The 23,014-nt window shown below is 28.5% G+C and overlaps 1 protein-coding gene across 3 annotated transcripts; it reads right to left on the bottom strand.

The window, feature by feature from the left end:
* Nucleotides 1–2,659: 2,659 nt before the first annotated feature.
* Nucleotides 2,660–22,999, bottom strand: LOC135205107 (probable cytochrome P450 49a1). Of its 3 annotated transcripts, none has more exons than XM_064235444.1 (11): nt 22,868–22,999; nt 20,044–20,219; nt 17,383–17,617; nt 16,077–16,192; nt 15,289–15,365; nt 14,253–14,448; nt 12,834–13,002; nt 11,779–11,948; nt 4,167–4,245; nt 3,526–3,729; nt 2,660–2,950 (listed from the first exon to the last, which is right to left on the bottom strand). In XM_064235444.1, exons 3-11 carry the CDS (start codon nt 17,488–17,490, stop codon nt 2,891–2,893), a joined length of 1,179 nt encoding a protein of 392 aa, XP_064091514.1. In that variant the 5' UTR covers nt 17,491–17,617; nt 20,044–20,219; nt 22,868–22,999; the 3' UTR covers nt 2,660–2,890. The 3 variants fall into 3 exon arrangements, with proteins under 3 accessions (XP_064091514.1, XP_064091515.1, XP_064091513.1); XM_064235445.1 differs by lacking the exon at nt 22,868–22,999 and adding an exon at nt 22,709–22,727; XM_064235443.1 differs by lacking the exon at nt 22,868–22,999 and adding an exon at nt 22,125–22,515.
* Between the last annotated feature and the right edge of the window lie 15 nt (nt 23,000–23,014).

Here is a 23,014-nt window from a genome sequence, read left to right as displayed (position 1 = left end):
GGGCCTGATCGGCGGACCTCCCCTCTAACGGGCAAACCGTCATATTGCCCGATGGGTCTTTTAAGGCCTGTCCACACTAGCGGGCATACCCGTTGGGCACTTCCAGCTGTTTATATTTTCTCTCGCTTCTGAAGCAGTGTTACCAGACAATCGCATCGTTCTGGCTCAATACTCGGTTGGTCAGTATAGCGGAACGGGTTATGGGAACTCTGTTTGGCCATCAGGCGATGCCCGCCAGTGTGGACAGGGCCTTAGCAAAATCACCATGGTGGTGCCCGATGGCTTCCCTGGCAGACTTACATTAACCATATACATTTCTTTTACCGAGCCATTCTTTAAACCATATTCTCTTCTTTTTCATCACACACAAAGCATTTATCATGCTACACATCATCATCTACATTGCAGTAGGCACCGTGTTTATCGTACCGCACTGAACACACTACTGGCATCATCGGGCTCGCCAACCTCTCCATCACCTCACACGTGTGGACAACATTCACGGGTAATCCGACAGAATTTGCCCGTCAACCTTGGATCACGCCGATCAGGCCCGGTCATGTGGACAGGCCTTTAAAGACGAAAGCTTCTTACGAAAGAGTTAAAATTAATTTTCCAGGAAATCTGGGAAACTAATTTGTGCTCTTTAGAATAGGTTGCTGGCTACGCGTGTCTTGATAGAAATGTCATAACTAAAGTAGTGAATGTATGAAGGCGAGAACGTTGGTTTTCTGTATATGGTAAATCTGTATTCTGTCGTGTGTCTAATTATTAAAACACAAAAGGAATTTTGTTGTCTGTTTCCCATTCAACTTTAAATTTGATGATGGTCACTAATGCCATTATTTTGAAAGGAATTCGTTGAAATTGGCCAACCTATTATCCCAAAATTTTAGAATATCTGTGTATCTCATCCACAGCATGTTTTTGGGGTTTTATTGAATTTATTACTATAATTTCATAGTATTCCATGTGTAGATTGGCTAAAACAGGACTATCTCGGTTTATAAAGGTCCTTAGTTTTTAGAATTACGAATAGAGATCATACACCTGTAACAAAGTGAGAGTTAAGCTCATCCTAACGTCTAGTTACTGTAATTACAGTTGTTTTGTTTACAGTATTAATAGTTAATAGTTACATCGCTAGTGATTCACTTTAATTACCTACAGTGTTTACCATTATTACAGATGTTCAATTATCTCCTCAAGTTCAATTGTTGGTTTTACTGTTCTCTTCTGCTTGCCTGCAACAGTTGTCTTGGGACCAATGATTGAATCGAAATAGTTAAATTTAGATAGCCACAAAAACTATGGAAATGCCGGTTTGTACTTCGTTTGAGCTCTGATGCAAAATTTACTCGAAATTCAGAGTCGAAATCCGATCACATCGAGTTCTAGTACAGTCGAGGACTGGGCCTCTTCTGTATGTAAGTGTGAGCCATTTCAGTCTAGTTAACAGAGAGAGAATATCCTGCTTTGTACATTTTATCAAAATGTAATAGGTCATTGCTTAAACTTCTTGAGACACACACACACACACACACAGAGAAACTGTTTATAAAATACTCATGAAACAAAAGATTTATTGAATACAATCAATTTTTTAAAGTTTGTACAACATATAGCATGCAAATTTCCCTTTATACTACATAAATGTCTCAATATAAAATATAAAATTTTTCACCTAATTTCACTACAAGAATATGGCACTTAACGTACACAACATTATGTGACAAATCTTTATAGGACTTCATTGTGTATATTGATTGTGAGAGGAAAATTGGGTGGTCTTTGAAGGTGGATTGCTTGCTTAGTGTGTAACGAAGGAAGGATTAGTGTGTATTTGCATTTTAAACATTCACGGACTCGCTTATTCGCGGGTTTCTCTGTGGATCATATCTACCACCAATTATTTGCGGGGGATTCGCCTGTTCTCAGTATTTGTCACCGAGAACACAAATTACTGTGTTTTCATATCAATTTCATGACTAAATGTGCTTTTTGTGATGAAATTAAAATTTTCATATCAATTTCATGACTAAATGTGCTTTTTGTGATGAAACTATTAAAATATTCAGGTACTATAAGCATTTTTTGGAGGGTTTTCCCTGTGTTTGAACTGACAAAATAAGTAAGAATGGTAAGTGAAGGTTGGTTTTAGTTCACATCATTCCGGATTGTTTTGGGAGAAATGCTGAAAGCAATGGGCTGTAAATATCCAATAAGTAATGGACAGTTAAGGAGCATGGATTGAATATATTGGAAAAAATACAGAGCATTAATATATTTCAAGTGAATAAACCCTAGCATGAAGGAATGGTTGACAAGCATGGAATGCAATTCAGACCCAGGAATGATTATGTGTGAATGTGTGTGTGTGAGTGTGGAATGTGTGTGTGTGTATACTATGAATGATAGTGTCAGCTGTGTGCCTTCTGGTATAAGCTATACATAATTTATATTGCTGCTTTTATTTACAATTAATAATGCTGAAAATTTCTCTAAATCAACTGGAATGTATATATATACATATATATATATTATATATTATATATATATATAGATAGATAGATATATGTATAAATAAAAGTCTCAGTAATATAAATGTAAATCCTACTGCATAAATGCAATCCTGTACAACGAAGTTTCAACTCGGTGATGTGGCCAAGGTCATCGTTGGATGGAGTTAGTGCAAAAACCTCATTCTTCAGTAACTAATGTAATATTTACATCTTTATTGCTGTGCAGGTTATCCTTTCTGCAGTCATTATAATGATAGTTTGTTTACCTTTGCATTATTATAACTTCATATCACATTGGTAGTCTTCACCTGCAGGAGCTAGCTATCTCTCCAAGAGCGTAAATTTGAGCGGTCCTTTGGGGCTAAACACTACCTTGTACTCTCACCCATGTCCGGGGTGCTTCCACTCCAAGTGAACCGATGGAATAGCTGAAATGGGAAATGTAGAGAAAAAAAATTTTAGGTATTGCAGAGAGGTCAGTATTTCAGTCATCCGTTATGAGTATACTTAGGTGTGGAACAAGCCATGAGGCTTGAACCTGTCTAGCAAAGACCACAGATTGGACTCCTCATACTCTACTTGAAATTAAGAAATAGTTGTGTCCTGAATGTACGCAGTGAACAGCAGTAAATACTGATTGTCTAAATTTTCTATATTGGACAAAGATTAATGGACACCCACTTTTCACTCGTCAATTTCCGCGGATTTTTGTGGAACATATCTGTCACTCTTAAGCGGGAACTTTCACCAATTCGTGAATTGTTCTATGGACTGTATCTCTAAAATTATCACTGATTTCGTAGCGCAACACTGTGTATTCACAGGTATAGGCATTTTAATTGAAGGGGTACAGGGTATTTGTCCTTAATTTTTACAGGTAATAAATACAAACTGAACTATACTGAATTAAATATCAAACATTGCTATTCACTCATGTCGGTATGGTTGACGAGGTCAAGTCAAAACATACAATTTTGCAATGCTAAAGATTCCAGTAACTCACTCTTGCCATGAGAATATAAATCAGTTGTTCAACCAATCTCCTCCCAATACACATGCGGGTCCCATGTGAAAAAGGCAGGATGGTGTAGGGGTGAATGTCTCCTAGTGGCTTGCTCCGCAGCCATCGCTCAGGTATGAACTTATCAGCTTGAGGGAAAACCGACTCCTCCCACCCCAGAAGCCCGTTCATGAAGAGGACAGACCACTAGAGGAAGAGAGAGAAAGGGATTGAAGGAAGTATATTGCATATAACTACTGCAGTGTAGTTTTTAACGTAAACGCTATATAGTACACTGCTATATTTATCAGACTGTTTGGATGTACAGTGGTACCATATTACTACTAGTCAGGTATGTTACTCTGACTTGAAACTTGGCCATAAGTAGAAGTGTTGCAGCGTTTAGAAAAACTGTCAGCTCCGTACTGAAAACTAAGGGCTAATTAGTCGTCTGCTTCCCTATTTAATTTTTTACATGTAAAATAGCTCAGCATAAGAAAATTGAAGCAGGAAAAGAAAGCTTATCTTGAAGGACACAATTTTTACATAATTTCTGACTCCTTTCACCATCCGAAAGAATCTGCTGAGCCTTAGCATATTTGTACCAATACAAAAATTGAACTGAAATGATCATCCACACTCACCCCTTTTTTCAAAGCATATCCTCTGAATTGTATATCTTCTTGGAGTAACCTTACTGGTCCAAACATTGGTGGCATCACCCTGAAAGTAAAAGTAGCATTGCAGTTCTGTTTATATTACTATTCATGTCATTATATACGTTTCTAGATATTGTCTACACTACATAGAAAGTTTTATTGTGCCAGTGTAAGATATTTCAGGAGTATAGCTTTCTCATGAGTCACAAAGACCCTGCATCTAAGCCTGCACTTAATACCTAACAGCCAACAGCTATTACACTTAGTCCCTAACCTAAACTAACCCGTACTTTGCATTTAACATTCAGTTTAAGCGAGTTGTTAAACATATGGCATATAAAATGGTAGAAGGAAAAAAATACCAATACTTATGTAGCCTGTGTTACTTTTGTGTGTTTTAAAGCAGCGTTCTTCTAATTTTATCTTCCATCTAAGCGAAACATGTCAAATCACGGATATTTCAGTTGTATATTGTGACAAATTTTATATCAGTCATTATTTTATAGAGCTGAAAAGCGCTCATCTCGAGTATTTCTTTAAGATATAACTAAGAATTTTTTATCTGTCCATTATTACAAAAATCCACCTACCTCAAAGAGCGCATTATATATATTATAATTATATATATAAATATATATATAGACTATATATTATATATATTAATTATATAATATATATTAATTATATATTAATATTTTATTATATATATTATATTTATTATATGATATGATTATATATAAATTATATTTATATATATAAAATAATTATTTATATATATATATATTTATTATATATTAATTATATATATTATATATATTATATATATTATATATATTATATATATTATAATATTTAAATATATATTAATATATATTATATATACCTATATAATTATTAATATTATTTATATATTATATATAGGATATATATATTAATAATTAATTAATATAATATTTATAATATTATTTAATTATATATTATTATATTAATATTATTTATTATTAATATATATTTATATATAATTATATAAGATTATAATTATTATAATTATATAATATTATTAATATATATTATTAATATATTATTTATATATATATATTATTATATATATTTATATTTATTATATTACTTTATTATTAATATATATATTTATTATATTTATATTTTATATATACAATATTATTATATTATATTATTATATAATTAATTATATATATTATATTATATATTATTATTAATATATTATTATATTAATATTATTATATATTTTAATTAATATTTATATATATAAGATATATTATATATTATTATATTTTATATATTTATATATTATATATTATATTATTATTATATTAATATATTATTAATATTATTAATAATTTTTTTAGAATTATATAAAATTTAATTATTTTTTTATATATTATATATATTAATATATATTATATATATTATATATTATAATATTATATATATTTAATTATATATTATATATTATTATATAGATTATATTATATATATTAAATATTATTATATATAATATTATAGATTTAATATATATATTAATATTTATATATATATATTATTATATATTATATATATTATATAATATTATAGATTTATTAGATATATATTAATATATATTATATATATTATATTATTATATTTTATATATTTAATATTTATAATAATTACATATATATTATTATATATTATTATATATTATTATATTATATTAATTATTTATTAATTATTTATATATTATTATATATTATTATATGATTTATTATATTAATATTATTAGATATTAGATTATATTATATATATTATATTTATTATTAATTATATTATATTAATATATATTATTATATATTATTATAATTTTATATTATATATATTAATATAATATTATTTATATATTATTATATTTATTATATATTATTATATTATTATTATTATATTATAATAATATTTATTAAATATTTTATTATTATATATTACAATATATTATATAGATTTATTATAATATATTATATAGTTATTATAATATTTATATATTATATATATTATTAATATATTTATTATATAATAATATTAATATTATATTATTATAGATATACATATTATATATATATATTAGATATATATTATATTATATTATATATTATTATATATTATAGATTTATAGAATTACATATATATATATTATATTATTTAATATATTATATATTATATATAATTTATATATATATATTAATTTATATATATATATTAATTTATATATATTATTAATATATTATATTATATATTATTATATATATATATATTATTATATATATTATATTACATATATATTATATTATATATTTTATTATATATATATTATATATAATATATTTATTTATTTATATTAATATATATTATATTATTATATATTTATATTATAGTATATTATTATATAATTATTATATAATTATATATATATAATTATATATTTATATTATTATAGATATTATTATATATTATATATTATATATATAGATAATATTTATATTTATTATTATATTATTATAATATATTATATATTATTATATATATTATTATTATTATATATTATTATATATTAATATATATTAATATATATTTATATATTATATAATTATATTATATTAATATTATAATATATTATTATATATTATATATATTATATTATTATTATATATTATTATATATTATTATATATTATTATATATTATATATATTATTATATAATAGGATTATAATTATATTATATATTATTATATATTATTATATATTATATATAATTATTATATTATTAATATATTATTATAGATTAGATTATTATATTATTATTATTATATATTATTATATTATTATATATTAATTATATTATATATTATTATAGATATTTATATATATAATTACATATTATTATTATTATTATATATTATTATTATATATATTATATATTATATATAATTATATATTATTATATATTATATATTATTATATATTATATATATTATATATAATTATATTATTATATATATATATTATATTATATTATATATATTCTTATATTATTATATTATTATCTTATATTATTATATTATATATTTATATTATTATATATATAATTATATTATAATTTATATTATTATTATAATTATATTTATAAAATTATATATTATTATATATAGATTATATATTATATTATATTAGATATTATAGATATTATTATATATATTAATTATTATTATATTATTATATTTCTTATTATATATTATATAATATTATATATATTATATATTATTATTATATTTATATTATTATTTAATTATTAATATAATTTATTATAATTATATATATTATATATATTATATATTTAATTATATATATTATATATTATATATATTAATATATTATAATATATTTAATATATTATATTATATTAATTATTATATTTATATATTAATAATTATATATTATATTATTTATATAAGATATATTATTATAATATTAATTAGATTATATATATATTATATTAGATATATTATATATATTATATATTAATTATAATATTTATTATAGAGATACATATTTATTATATATTAATTTATATATTATATTATTATTAATTTAATATTATTATTATATATATTATAACATATATTATTATATATTATAATTATTAATTATATAATTATAGTATTATATATTATTTTATATATTTATATATATTATATTATATTTATATATTATTATATTTATATATTATTATATATATTTATACTATTATATATATTATATTATTAATAGTATAAATTATATAGATATATATATTATATATTTATATATATTATTATTATATATTTATTTATTATAATATATTATATTATATATATATATATTATATAATATTATTATATTATATATATAATATATATATATATATATATATTATTATTTATATTATATATATATATTATTATAATATAAATATTTATACATATATATTATATATATATTATATTATTATATATATTATAATATTATTATATTTATTACATATATTATATATATTATTATATTATTATTATATAATTATTTATATATTTATATATATTAAATATATTATTATATATTAATATTATTATTATTTATATATTATAATCTATTATATTATTATTATATATATTATTATTAATGTAATATATTATATATATATAATTAATAATATATATTAATATATAATATCTTATATATAATAATTATATATATTATATTAATAATATTTAATTTATATAATATACATTATAATTATATTATATATATTATTATATATTATAATATTATATATATATTATATATTATATATATTTTATATTATTATTATATATTATATTATATTATATATAGATTATATATATTATATATATATATATATATTAGATATATTATTATATTTATATATATTATTATCTATTTATATAATTTATAATTATTATATTTATTATATATTATTATATTTATATTATATTATATTAATATTATATTATATTATATTATATTATATTATATTATTTATATATATTAATATATGTATTATATTATTAATTATTATATATTATATATATATTATTAATATATTATATTATTATATTAATATATATTTATTTATATATATATTATTTATATAATATATATTCTTATATATAATATATTATTATATGTATATTATAATCTTACATTATATTTATAATTATTATAATATTATATAGATTATATATATTATATATATTTATATATATTATTATATTTATATTATATTATATTAATATTATTATTTTTATAATTATATTAATATTATATTATATTATTATTATATTATATTATATTATATTATATTATTATTATATAATATTATATTATAATTATTTTTTTATATTCTTATATATTATTATATATTTATTATTATATTATATTATATTATAATATTTTATTTAATTATTATTATATATATAGATTTATATATTTATTAATTATATATTATTATATATATTACATTTATATATAATATTATATTATATAGATATTATATTATACCATATATATTATTATATAATAATTATATATAATATATTATATATTATTAATATATATTTATATTAGATATATTATATTAATTATATATAATATATATATATATTATTAATATATATATATAAGATAATATTTATATTTATATATATTATATAATATTAATATAATTTCTATATATTATATATATTTATATATATTATTTATATTTATTATATTATTATATATATTTATATAGATTATATATATTAATTATATTTATTCTATATTATATCTAATTAATTATATATTATATTTATATTATATATTATTATATATTATTATTATATTAATTATAGATATTATTATTATATTATATTATATATTAATTATATAATTTTATTATATATTATGATTAATTATATTATATAATTATTAATATATTATTATTAATATTATATATATTATATATATTATATATATTATTATATTATATTATATTATTATAGATATATATATTATATAATTATATATATATTTTATAATTATTTATATATATATTTATATTATATATATATATATATATATTATTATATATTATTAATTATTATATTTATTATTATATAGTATTATATTATTTATTATTATAATTATTATATATTATATTATTATTATATATTTAATTAATTATATATTATTATATATATTATATATATTAATTATTATATATTATATTTATATTATATTAGATTTATATTATATTATATTAATATTATATCTATTATATAATATTCTATATATTCCTATTATATATATATATATTCTATTATATATTATTAATTATTATATATATTATTATATAATAATTATTATATATTATATTATTTTATATATATTATATTATATATTATATCGGATCTTATATATATTTTATTAATATATTATATACATATATTAATTATATATATATTATATTATTATATTTATTATAATTATATATTATATATATTATATATTATATTATCCTTATATATTATATATAATTATATTTATATATATATAGTTATTATAATTATATATATTATATATATAATATTATATTATATAATTTATATATAATTATAATATTATATATATCTATATTATATAGATTATATATTATATATATTATATATTATATAATTATAATTATATATATTATATATATATTATAATTATAATATATAATTTATTATATATATATTATATTTATATAATTATTATATTATATTATATATATATATATATTATATAATTTATTATATTATATATATATATATTTTCTATATATATATATTATATATATTATATATTATATATATTATATATATACATATTATTATATATATATATTATATATATATATATGGGTTATATATATAATATTATTATAATATTTATTCCTATATATTAATAAATTATATTATATTAATATATTATTATATATAATTATATTAATATATTATATATATTATATATTATATCTATATTATATTAAGAATATATTATATTATAGATATTATCTATTATATAATTAAATATTATATATATATTAATTATTATTATATATTATTATTTATATAATATAATAATTATATTATATATATTTATAGATAATATATTTATATATATTATATATTATATATATTATTATATATTCTATATTATTATGTTTATATATTTATATATTATATAATTATAATTATATATAATATTACATTATATATATATATTACTTATATTATATATTATTATTATATATATATTATTATATATATATTTTACATATATATATTATATATTATATATATATATTATATATATATATTATATATATATATATATATATATATATATTATAAATATATACCAAAAGCAACACCCAGAATTTCGTGACAATAGGGACACAATATCAGAATCCGCTAATGCCTGACACCCCTCAAAAGGATGCCTAATTTCAATAGTCTATCATGAAGAATGTATTTAGTAAAAAATAATAATAAAATACAGTCCTTAATGAATAATTATCATCGACAAATTCTGCAAATAGGCAAATTTTTTGGCAAACAATGCAGACATAAGTTTCACGGAGAAATCTGCAAATAGGTGAAGCCACAAATCCGGAACCGAAGTTAGGGCAGGCGGTGTCAACTGTACAGGTTTTGGATCTGTAATCTGTTCCATATTTAAACCCACACTGACATCAGTAAGCCCTTGTCTTTGACGCAAGAGGCACCCTTAGAAAAAAATTTTATTCGTGAGTAACTAATGAATCAAATATGACCCCAGTCTGCAAAAATATAACTTTCAAGGGATGACAGACCTGTTGCACCTAGTGAAACTCCAATGATAGAATGTTGGTCCCCTATGCAAACACTGTACTGTACCTCGAATCCCTACTTCAGTTTAATCGTCGGTCAGTATACGTTTACTTTTATTAAATTGTAGCATAAGCAGTTACCGATTTGCCTCCTTCAGTACAGCCCTTGCATAAGAAAGCTGGGCCAGTTGCTTAGGTGTAATTGGTCCCTCTCCATCACCAAGTATTCTGTCTAGCTCTTCTTGCAACTTTCTTTGGGCGTCAGGGTTCTTGGCCAAGAGGTATAAAACGACAGCAACATTGTCCGATGTCTGTTGAGAAGGAAATAGTATTAATATGACCATTCATTGAGTACATGAAACTAAGTTTAAAACTGGGAATTATATTCTTTTGCACTAACGTTCCTCAGACACTCCAGGAAATTGTGACAAAGAGACAGCATTTAGGGTGCACAGGTTCCTTCTCCTGATTTGTCTATCTTCCTACCAGTTTTGATTTCAATCACTGAATGGGAGTTGCTGTAATGGTGTATGGCAAAGAAACAAACAGGACAGTCTCTCTATGCATGGTGGTCTACCAATGTATCAAGTTTGGGTTGAGGGAATGTTAGTCAAACTTGGGATTAATTTTGATGATGAAGCAAGTGAGATTGACATGCTTATGGACAGAGAGAAAGAAAGATATGAACACAGGAACAGTAGCATGCAAAATGAAGCAAAGGTTGTACAGTGTTCACGGGGATGGGTATCAGACTCCCACAAATAGCTGGAACCTGCAAATACTTGAAACCCCTACATAAATGCTTAAAACTGCCTATTTTGTTAGTTAAAACTCAAGAAAAATCCACTATGAATGTTTATACCTGGTTTTTTTTAACAGCTTTATCACAAAAAGTGCAATTTATGATGAAATTGATCAAATAAACCAGGAATTTGCGGATATTTCTCATAGAAAATACCGCGAATAGGTGAATCTTCCGCAAATGACGGGGGATATATGTTCCGGTGAGAAAGCTGCGAATACACACATCTGGATTCCCTATATACAACCTTCACTCTGTTGGCAGGGGATTAACATGACAGAGCAACGCTAGCGGGACCCAAGGGACCTCACAGAGAAACTACGTTCAGTACAGTGTGTCGAGCAGGAGACACTGCCGGTGGCGTCCCCTTTGGAACCGAGAAGTGAAGCCTCACCGTATTCGTCCCTCCAGGTATGATGTCCATCATAAAGGTCACGATGTCCTTGTGTGTCAGTCCCCCTGACAGAGCAAGGTGCTCCATGATGTTGAGATTCCCCTCAGATAGATAGTCTTTCCTGCTGGCTAGCTTCTTCTTGGTTTCGTGGAGTACTTTATCACAGACCCTGCAAAGACATGTCTTTTTTAATATTCTGAGTTGTAAATTATCACTTACCACTGTATTATTCAGGTGCATCAATTTGAATTTTTTAATCAGAGTTGAAATCAGTTTTCACAGATTTATTGGGAATAAACAGATCGTAAAGTCGGTTTTAAAGAACTGTAAAATGATTTGAAGCAATATAATATAGGCAGTCCCTGGCTTACGACAGGGGTTCTGTTCTTGAGACGCGCCTTAAGCCGGAAAATCATCAAAAATCCTAAGAAAACCTGACTTTTAATGCTTTTGGTGTATTAAAAACTTAAACTGCATATTTATTGCATTTTTCAATATAAAAACCTTCAAATATTAATTATTTTGCATATTTGGAGTCATATTTCTTCTGTCAGAAAGATATCGTAAGCCCCGTAACCCTGGATATAATTTCTGATGCATATAATTGAAAAGCGTCGTCAGAACATCGTAAGCCAAACCCGTCATAAGCTGCCTGTACTTTCATTGAGATCAGCTTCAAAGATGTTTCTAGTTGCAGTGGACCCTCGCCTATTGTCGTTCCGGATTTCCGGCTTACCTTCTGGCACTTTTTCTGTGGAACGTATAGCCACATTATTCTAAAAAATTTCATTAACTCGTTGAATTTTACAGAGAAATATCCACTAATTTCTGTAGTATTGTCATATCATTTTCGTGATTAAATGCATTATTTGTGATATAGCTATTAAAATATTTACTCAGCTATAGTACTTGAGCATTTTTAGAGGGGTGTCAAGTATTTGTGGGGGAGGGGGGTGGTACGCATCCCCCACAAATCGAGGGTCTACTGCATTTATGCTTTTCATATACTACTACTGTCTAGGACTAATTTGTATAGATATAAAGTCAAATGATAAATGTTTCAGACTGATCTGAATTTTTTCTTTTCTCAAGGTACCGATTGTTAAATGCGATATCATACTCCAAAACGTATGCTCATGCACAATCATTACTAAGGCTTCAGAGGAAATCAGTCGGATCACAAACATCTTTGGCAACAAGGGGAATTACAGCAGTGAATTTTTATATGATAATAAGATCTTTGCCCTTTATAATGTTTTGTGGACTTATGCTGTCAGAAACTCCGGTGAATTCTAGCTTTTTTATCAAGGTTTATGAGCAAAGTTTGAAAAAATAGTTGACCGCACTAACTAAGGCTCAAAGCAACTTCACAATTTGAAAGATATTTGTAGGCTGAAACTGCCAGGTTTGTGGACTTACGCTGTTAAGAATTCCAGCGACTTCTCCAATTTACTGAAAGGTTCTGTACGGTAAATCTTCCATAGTTTTGATCTTGTTTCACAGGTGAAGATGGCATCCAAGAGTTCAAAGGCAGCATCTCTGATTTCCTTCGAATCTTTGTTTACTACCCCGTCGAAACACCCAATGCGCTGGTTGATGGAAACAAAACAGACACCTAAGATAAATTTGAAAATTTCAACGCATCAGTGTATAAAATGAAATGGAAAATATAGTTGAGTAAGCATTAGGTCAGTCACATCTGCCCTGAGACGTTTTTAACAGTTCAGTTGTTACTATAGTAGATACACATCCTCTGTGCATTTGATGTCTAGGCCAGTCCCTTAAAGGCCTGTCCACACGATCAGGCCTGATCGGCGGACTTCCCCTCTAACGGGCACACTTGACGGGCAAACCGTCAAATTGCCCGATGGGTCTTGTAGCAAAATCACCATGGTGGTGCCCGATGGCTTGAGCTTCGACCCTGGCAGACGTACGTTAACCATATACATTTCTTTTACTGAGCCATTCTTTGCACCATTTCTCTTCTTTTTCATCACACAAAGCAATTATCATGCTCCACTATCTTCTTCATTGCGGTAGGCACCATGTTATCGTACCGCACTGAACACATTACTGGCATCGTCGGGCACGCCTACCTCTCCTTCGCCTCACCCGTGTGGACAACATTCACGGATAAGTCCGCCAGAATTTGCCCGTCAACCCCGGAGCACGCCGATCAGGCCCGGTCGTGTGGACAGGCCTTAAGACGCTCCTGATTGGTTGTTGATAAGCCAGTCACAGGGCTGAAAACTGTCTCTTGAGAGAGAGAGTGAGTTTCCAGCCCTGGGATTGGTTTATCAACAGCCAATCAGGAACATCATAAGGGGCCTAGGCATCTGAGGCACGGGTGACGTGAATCTACTATAGTACCGCTGTTGACTACCGCATTTACTATCTTTAAAATCTTTATGTCATGTTTAGCAATTTTATTACAGAGAAGGACGTTTTGACTTACTTTCTAATGCCCATTTCTGTAACTCCTCTAGAAAATCTAAGGTGACCTCCCCTTTTCCGTCTCTGTGTCGCGACACTCTGAAAACAGAAACGAGTGGTAATTTATCCTCCATCTCAACATTTAAGTTTCTCAACTCATAGATTTGTGGAGTTGCAATGGAAGTACAACACTGGCGAGAAATATCAAAGAGATAAAGTTGGTAATCAGTCATGAACGAAGTTTGGTAGAATCAACAATTTGCAGATGAGGTGTTGTAGAGCAGCCATGTCTGTGTAGTCTGACGATCTGCCCTAGGTATGACATAATTGCAGTATTTAATAAATATACTGTACTACTTCAGTTGGTCTTTGTGTACGTTATGACAGTTGCTAAACTGGTCTAGGTGCCCTGACTGTTTACTTTGTCACATTCCCATGCCTTAAGAATGTAGTATACACATTCTAACATTAGGGGTATGTAAACATTCCTCTGTTGTCACACTCCCATTGACTTGAGAATGTGTACATTTTAAAATTTGCTGAACTAATACAGGTTATTTAGGTCCTGTTGGTCTGATGTAGCCACCAGGAGTAAATTATATTTGCATTCTGCTTAAGGCACAACCCGTGAGGTCCCTAAATGCCTCTGTTGACCCATGTGATCCATGGTGTATATATACCTGTTACCCAACCTGTTTTGGTGGGGCCACATCTCAGCTAGATGAGTGCATAGGGTTAGCAATCTCCTCTCCCAAAAGAAGGACCTCTGAAAGGGTATACAAGAAATAGATTCATAGAAAGATGACTCACTTGTGTATCAAGTCCAGAGAAATCCTCTCCATCTCCTCTATGTATAAGCAGAGATTTTTCGGCTTCATCAAGGGTACTTGCACTTTCGATCGAACCCTCCACCATTCTTTGCCATCTGTCCCAGTATATTGTGATCGAAGGTTAGATTCAACTTCCTGGAAGGAGACTGCTTTTGTGTGTGGTTGTTGACAAGATAAGGTAGAAACTGAAGAATTGCTTATGAGTAAGGTAATTCTGAGCCCTCATTCCGCGGTAAAGTAGACTATGGCAGTTGAAGTTTTTCTACGTTATTTTACTTACTGAAAAAGAATTTAAAGTAATATTTATTTGGAAGACTGTAACACCCAGGGGTCAGTACTAAACACGGGTTAATACATTGGACGCCCCAATCCCTAGTGGATGTCGTATTCGCGGTTAAGTTTCTTGCAGGGTAATTCTAAAGAATAGTTCCGCATGGACTGCAAGGAACGTAACCGCGGATACGACATCCACTAGGGATTGGGGCGTCCAATTTTTTTTCCCGTGTTTAGTACTGGTCCCTGGGGGCTAATTACAGTCGTCCGAATAAATATTACTTTAAATTCTTGTTCCGTAGGTAAAATAACATAGGAAAACATCAAGTGCCATAGTCAACTTTACCGCAGAATGAGGGCTTAGAATTACCATGAGTACACCTAATTACATTCAGAATAACTTTAGTAGTAAAATGTAGTCTTTAAAACTTAAAGTTTGCCATTTGGTGTCTTAAATAGTATTTCACTGTTTTAATAGTGCATTAGGTTGGTGTATGGAAGGGTGATCAAGATATGCCCAGGTGCCAGCAGCATAAGCCTATAGGACAGGGCATGAGGCTAGAGACCTTACCCCAAAAACACTTCAGACAAAAAATGTTTGTCAAGATTGCAGTCCAGACCCCTTCTCCCTCGAAAGGTCACTTTCCCTAAAAAGTTACAAAGGTGACAAACAAAAGATGATAAACTCCACCTCTGGTTAAGTTTTAGTATTTCTGCATTTCCCTCTACCTCGTCTTACTTCTTCCTAATGAACGAATTAATATTCTTTGGAAACTTGAATTTCAAGTCAGTGGCCCCTTTGGGTGGCTTGTTCCATAAATGAGCACCTTAATATTCTTTGGAAGCTTAAAGAATTACAAGTCAGTGGCCCCTTTGCTGGCCTTGTTCCATATGAAAAGATTTCATCTTCAGAAAATAGTTATGATAATAAATCACTGTAAATACTGCAAATCAAATCAGATCTGAAGAAGAGTTATACATGCCTGTCAGTGAACTAAAGTTCACCATACTCACTCTACAACAATTCCTCCCTTCTTCTGAAAGTAAGGGTTGTTGTACCTCGCCTTCTTCAAAGACAACATTCCGCCCCGCGCCGGACTCTTCTCGGTGAGTTTGTACATCGCCTTCACGTCCTCCGGTCTCTGAATGAGCACCAAGGGAGGATTGCCAGGAAACTCCACTTTGACAACCGGCCATAGGTTCTGAAGAGCTTTTGGAAGTAACCGTAGATGTTTTGCTTGTCGAAATCTGGGTGAAGTGAAGTAGAAATGGTTTACAAGAACGCCTTATATTCATGCGCCTCTGCGCAGGTTAGGTTAAGGTAAGGAACTGTGGGAAAATGGTACATATACAGGGTCTTTACTGATCAGAAAGCTAGTAGTGTGTCTGTAGTAGTGGTACTGTATCAAGTTATATACTTACATACAGTAGTATAATAATTGTATGAATACACCAACACTCACAGGATATGTCAGCATCTGTCATATTTTCTCACATTTTCATGAATGTTCACAGTCCCCGATTCTAGCCACTTGACTGGACCATCTCAAAACAGAATGATTAATCATTTCACCCATGTCAACCTTTTTACCATTCCTTTTTATCTCCAAATTTCTCAGTTTCAATTCTTAGGCCACATATCAAACTTTATTTCAACAGCCATCACAGTTCTACCCCCAGTGCTTCTACAAATCAACAGCTTTCATTCAACCTTATTGAAAATCAGTGTTACTTTTGAGTTTCACTGTACCTTGAAAACATTGTGATGTCTTGCATACACTAAACTGCTTACTCTTGCAAACACCATCTTTTCACGAGTTGCAGAGTTTATCATAAATCATACTCTGCCTGTTTTTGGTCTTATCCAAAATGCCAGCCAATCGATACACCATTCACCATCCATATTAAGTTCTTACTACTTTTTAATGGACATTGTTGGCACGGGAATTAAGAAAGGAATTCTTAGTGCCACGGGAATTATGGGACAGGAATTCTTAGTGCCAAGAAAATTATTGGGACAGGAATTCTTAGTGCCAGGGGAATTATTGGGACAGGAATTCTTAGTGCCAGGGGAATTATTGGGACAGGAATTCTTAGTGCCAGGGGAATTATTGGGACAGGAATTCTTAGTGCCAGGGGAATTACTGGGACAGGAATTCTTAGTGCCAAGGGAATTACTGGGACAGGAATTCTTAGTGCCAAGGGAATTACTGGGACAGGAATTCTTAGTGCCAAGGGAATTACTGGGACAGGAATTCTTAGTGCCAAGGGAATTACTGGGAAAGGAATTCTTAGTGCCACGGGAATTATTGGGAAAGGAATTCTTAGTGCCAAGAAAATTAACGGGAAAGGAATTCTTAGTGCCAGGAAAATTAATGGGAAAGGAATTCTTAGTGCCAGGAAAATTAATGGGAAAGGAATTCTTAGTGCCAGGAAAATTAATGGGAAAGGAATTCTTAGCGCCAGGAAAATTAATGGGAAAGGAATTCTTAGTGCCAGGAAAATTAATGGGAAAGGAATTCTCAGCAGGAAAATTAATTGGGAAAGGAATTCTTAGTGCCAGAAAATTAATGGGAAAGGAATTCTTAGTGCCAGGAAAATTAATGGTTAAATGGAATTCTTAGTGCCAGGAAACATAAACTTAATGGGAAAGGAATTCTTAGTGACAGGAAAATTAATGGGAAAGGAATTCTTAGTGCCAGGAAAATTAATGGGAAAGGAATTCTTAGTGCCAGGAAAATTAATAGGAAAGGATTCTTATTGACAGAAAATTAATGGGAAAGGAATTCCTTAGTGCCAGGAAAATTAATGGGAAAGGAATTCTAGTGCCAGGAAAATTATGGTGGGAAAGGAATTTCTTTAGTGCCGGAAAAATTAATGGGAAAGGATTCTTAGTGCCAGGAAAATTAATGGGAAAGGAATTCTTAGTGACAGGAAAATTAATGGGAAAGGAATTCTTAGTGACAGGAAAATTAATGGGAAAGGAATTCTTAGTGACAGGAAAATTAATGGGAAAGGAATTCTTAGTGAAAGGAAAATTAATTTGGGAAAGGAATTCAGTGAGGGAAAATTAATGGGAAAGGAATTTCTTTATGAAAGGGAAATTAATAAGGAATGGAATTCTTAGTGACAGGAAAATTAATGGGAAAGGAATTCTTAGTGCCAGGAAAATTAATGGGAAAGGAATGGAATTCTTAGTGACAGGAAAATTAATGGGAAAGGAATTCTTAGTGACAGGAAAATTAATGGGAAAGGAATTCTTAGTGAAAGGAAAATTATGGGAAGGAATTCTTAGTGACAGGAAAATTAAATAATGGGAAAGGATTCTTATGTGCCCAGGAAAATTAATGGAAAGGAATTCTTAGTGCCAGGAAAATTAATGGGAAAGGAATTCTTAGTGCCAGGAAAATTAATGGGAAAGGAATTCTTAGTGCCAGGAAAATTAATGAGAAAGGAATTCTTAGTGCCAGGAAAATTAATGGGACAGGAATTCTTAGTGCCACGGGAATTACTGGGGCAGGAATTCTGCTCTGATGATCTGACTGTGTGCAGAAACACTTGTAACTCTTACAAATGTCAGAAACAATGAGCCGAGTCCCTAGACAAGAGCCATAAACCATACATATCATGCAATCCACAGGCGACATTTTCTTAACACCGATGCTCACACCCACCTTTATCAGATATGATCTCCAAGAGGGATCCTATGATCGGGTAGGATTTAGGACCGGGCACCTGTAGCTGGGCCTTCGTCACGGCAGACGTCCCGAAAAAGGACTTGCCTCTCCAAGACGAAGCAGACACCATTCCGAGGAGCCTGTGTGATTCAGTGCCACGGAGTAGCATTGTTCTGAAAGAAATGATAAAAAGTTTATACCCCCTGATCTATCCCCAATCACTGGGTCAGCGTTCTAGACTTGTATAGGCCTAGCTTGAAGGATTATGCGCAGATAGGGCTACTTATTTCGCTTCTTTATTTCCTGTCATCCTATGCCATTTCTTTCAAACGTCATAGTGTCTGGAAGCTTGAATTTCAAGGCTGTCACCTGTTGTTTTGTTCTGTATGAACACACACTCTTCTGAATAATAATAATAATAATAATGATAAAAAAAGGTGGCCGTCTTGGGATTTTCCAGTGGTTTCTATAGTCTACTCTACGTACGTTTCCTATTGGAATTTATTTTAATTTCAATCTTACTTATATTTAATAAACAAAATTATTCAACAACCAAAGCAACTTACATTAAAGAGTAGATCCACTAATAAAACTTTGTGACATTGCCGTACATTACCTTTTTTCCCTAGAAGATGGCAGGCCAAAGACACATAATAATGTAAAGCACTTATCACAAATGTTGACGTTGACGTATTCCAAAATGTCGTTGTCTTGGAGTTAGAACGTTCAGTTTTGTTTTGTCTGGGTTAATTTTCTTATTACAATGTAGTGCCGGCCTTGCTAAGTAGAAAACTCTTACTGTAACTGTTCGCCGTGGCTGTGGTAACCTCCGAGGTAATTTACTTCTTACCTTTGACAGGTACATATTACGCACGCGCGAACTTAAGGCCTATTGGGCAATTACTAGTTTAATTCATAAGTTTAATTTTATTATTCATTTTACTTATCATTAACGCTAATAGTTACTGTATTAAGTACCATAACGTTATTTACTTTTAATTTATTAAGAAAAATAGATAAAGCTCCGAGTGAAGCTAACGACCGAACGGCTATTCCCCACAGTCGGACACAAATATCAATCCTTTCTGATTTCTAACATTCCATGCATGTATAAGAGGTTCCATAGATCAAGTGGGTATTCCTATGAAGTTGATAAAGTCGACGAAATATAAAATTTTACACAAGCTATGTCAGTTGCTGGGTTTTTCACCAAACAAAAGCTACATATAGGTCTAGATACTTTGGACTTAAACGGTATACCCACCCCTCTGTGTGTGTGTAAAAAAAGAGAGAGAGAGAGAGAGAGAGAGAGAGAGAGAGAGAGAGGAGAGAGAGAGAATTTCATTATATTTTGCAATGCTCTATTACACACTCCAGCAACAGAACTCCCGTGGGATTATTATTTATAACGGATTTTTGCGATGCGTATAGGCCTAATGACGTTATGAGACTATTTCCCACTACTGCGTATGTGCTAACAGGGAGTAGGTACTTGGTGACATTTATATAAGAGTAATTTTATTCCACTAACTTTTAAGATATTAAAATACCCTCTACCACTCCATAATGATTTATATTATAGTCTTTTTTTGCTTTTTGAGTCTATGGTTAATATGTTTTTCGTAATTGCATTTCATTTAAACAGCTGCTGATGAGTTTGCGATTTATAATGTACTTATTTTCGTCCAATTTAATTCAACTTTGGCATTTTCGTCCATTATTTCGGTAACTTAATAAAATTATCGAAGGATTTCAAACTATCCGAGGACGCTCGCTCTCTCTCTCTCTCTCTCTCTCTCTCTCTCTCTCTCTCTCTCTCTCTCTCTCTCTCTCGAACGTCAACCTCTGCCCAGCATAGTTCCCAAACCACCCTTATACCCCTACCCACCACCCACCCACCAAATTAACCCCAATAACAGCACGTCTCGTCAAAGCCAGCTCAATACCGTTTGGAAAAGTAACTAAGTTCTGGATCAAACAGAGAAGCTAGAACATTAGCCCCACGAGTAAATAAAACACAAACATAAACACTGCCGTGGATAATACTGGAACATACAAACAAACAAACAAAAACTTACCAAAACCAAACACAAACTCTACGGTCCTTGTAAACATCGGCCTAGGATGCGTTACCTAATCCTTCCTCACTCGGTAAGAAACCTTTAAAATTCTTTTAAAATAAGCGTTGAATTAGAGTTGAATGACATTTAAACATATCAATATTACTCTCACTACTTAAAGCGACTTACAAAGTCCATGTTAACGATCGCGAAGTTTAAGAAATGACTTTGAAAAGTAGGAATTATTCGGATATTTTAAACTTATAGAGGTCTAGTAGGAGCCCGAGTTTGGAGGACCGGTCCACTATACACTTGCTCGGCTTGTAAACTGTCGAGGAGGAGGAAGAACCGGGCGGTTGCGAACAGTGAACTTGTGGACTGTGGCCGTCTGTCTGATGATGAGAGTGAGAGAAAGATTGAGAGAGAGAGAGAGAGAGAGAGAGAGAGAGAGAGAGAGAGAGAGAGAGAGAGAGAGAGAGAGAGAGAGAGAGAGGGAGTACTATGGGTCACCCAGACTCGTTTAGCACATTTGAGCAAATCGCACACCATGTTTTATAACAATTTCTTTTGCTAAAATGTCGATTAAAATTGCCATTTCTGACCTGTTGTGCCTATATGGTAATTGATTCCTTGTATCTACAGGTCATTTGAATCATTATACCCGGTCATGGCGTCCGTAAATATGCCATATTTAATATTATATTACTATTCAACGGGAATGTCTTCCTACACATGGAATAACAATATCTGACCGTACTTACACCAAGAGAAATTTTACACAAATGCCAAACACCTCCAACACTCTTGAGTAAGTAATCTTACTAAGAAAAAAAAAAGTGTTCAAAAGGATTGTAGGTTATAAAACAACGTTGTTACGCGTTATTACGTTGTTTTTCAAAGAGACGAGT

Source organism: Macrobrachium nipponense, chromosome 48 (assembly GCF_015104395.2).
Source record: "Macrobrachium nipponense isolate FS-2020 chromosome 48, ASM1510439v2, whole genome shotgun sequence".
NCBI classification, from domain to species: Eukaryota; Metazoa; Arthropoda; class Malacostraca; order Decapoda; family Palaemonidae; genus Macrobrachium; species Macrobrachium nipponense.
Note: the sequence above shows the minus strand (reverse complement) of the source record. Positions and strands in the feature narration are given on the sequence as shown.

Excerpts from the sequence above, each read along its gene's own strand:
- LOC135205107 (XM_064235444.1), bottom strand. The coding sequence starts at position 17,490 with ATGTACAAACTCACCGAGAAGAGTCCGGCGCGGGGCGGAATGTTGTCT. Across the intron at positions 16,193-17,382 it reads AGGGAGGAATTGTTGTAGAG|GATGGCAAAGAATGGTGGAG; the intron begins TGAGTATGGTGA and ends TATACTGGGACA. Across the intron at positions 3,730-4,166 it reads GATATGCTTTGAAAAAAGGG|TGGTCTGTCCTCTTCATGAA; the intron begins GTGAGTGTGGAT and ends CTCTTCCTCTAG.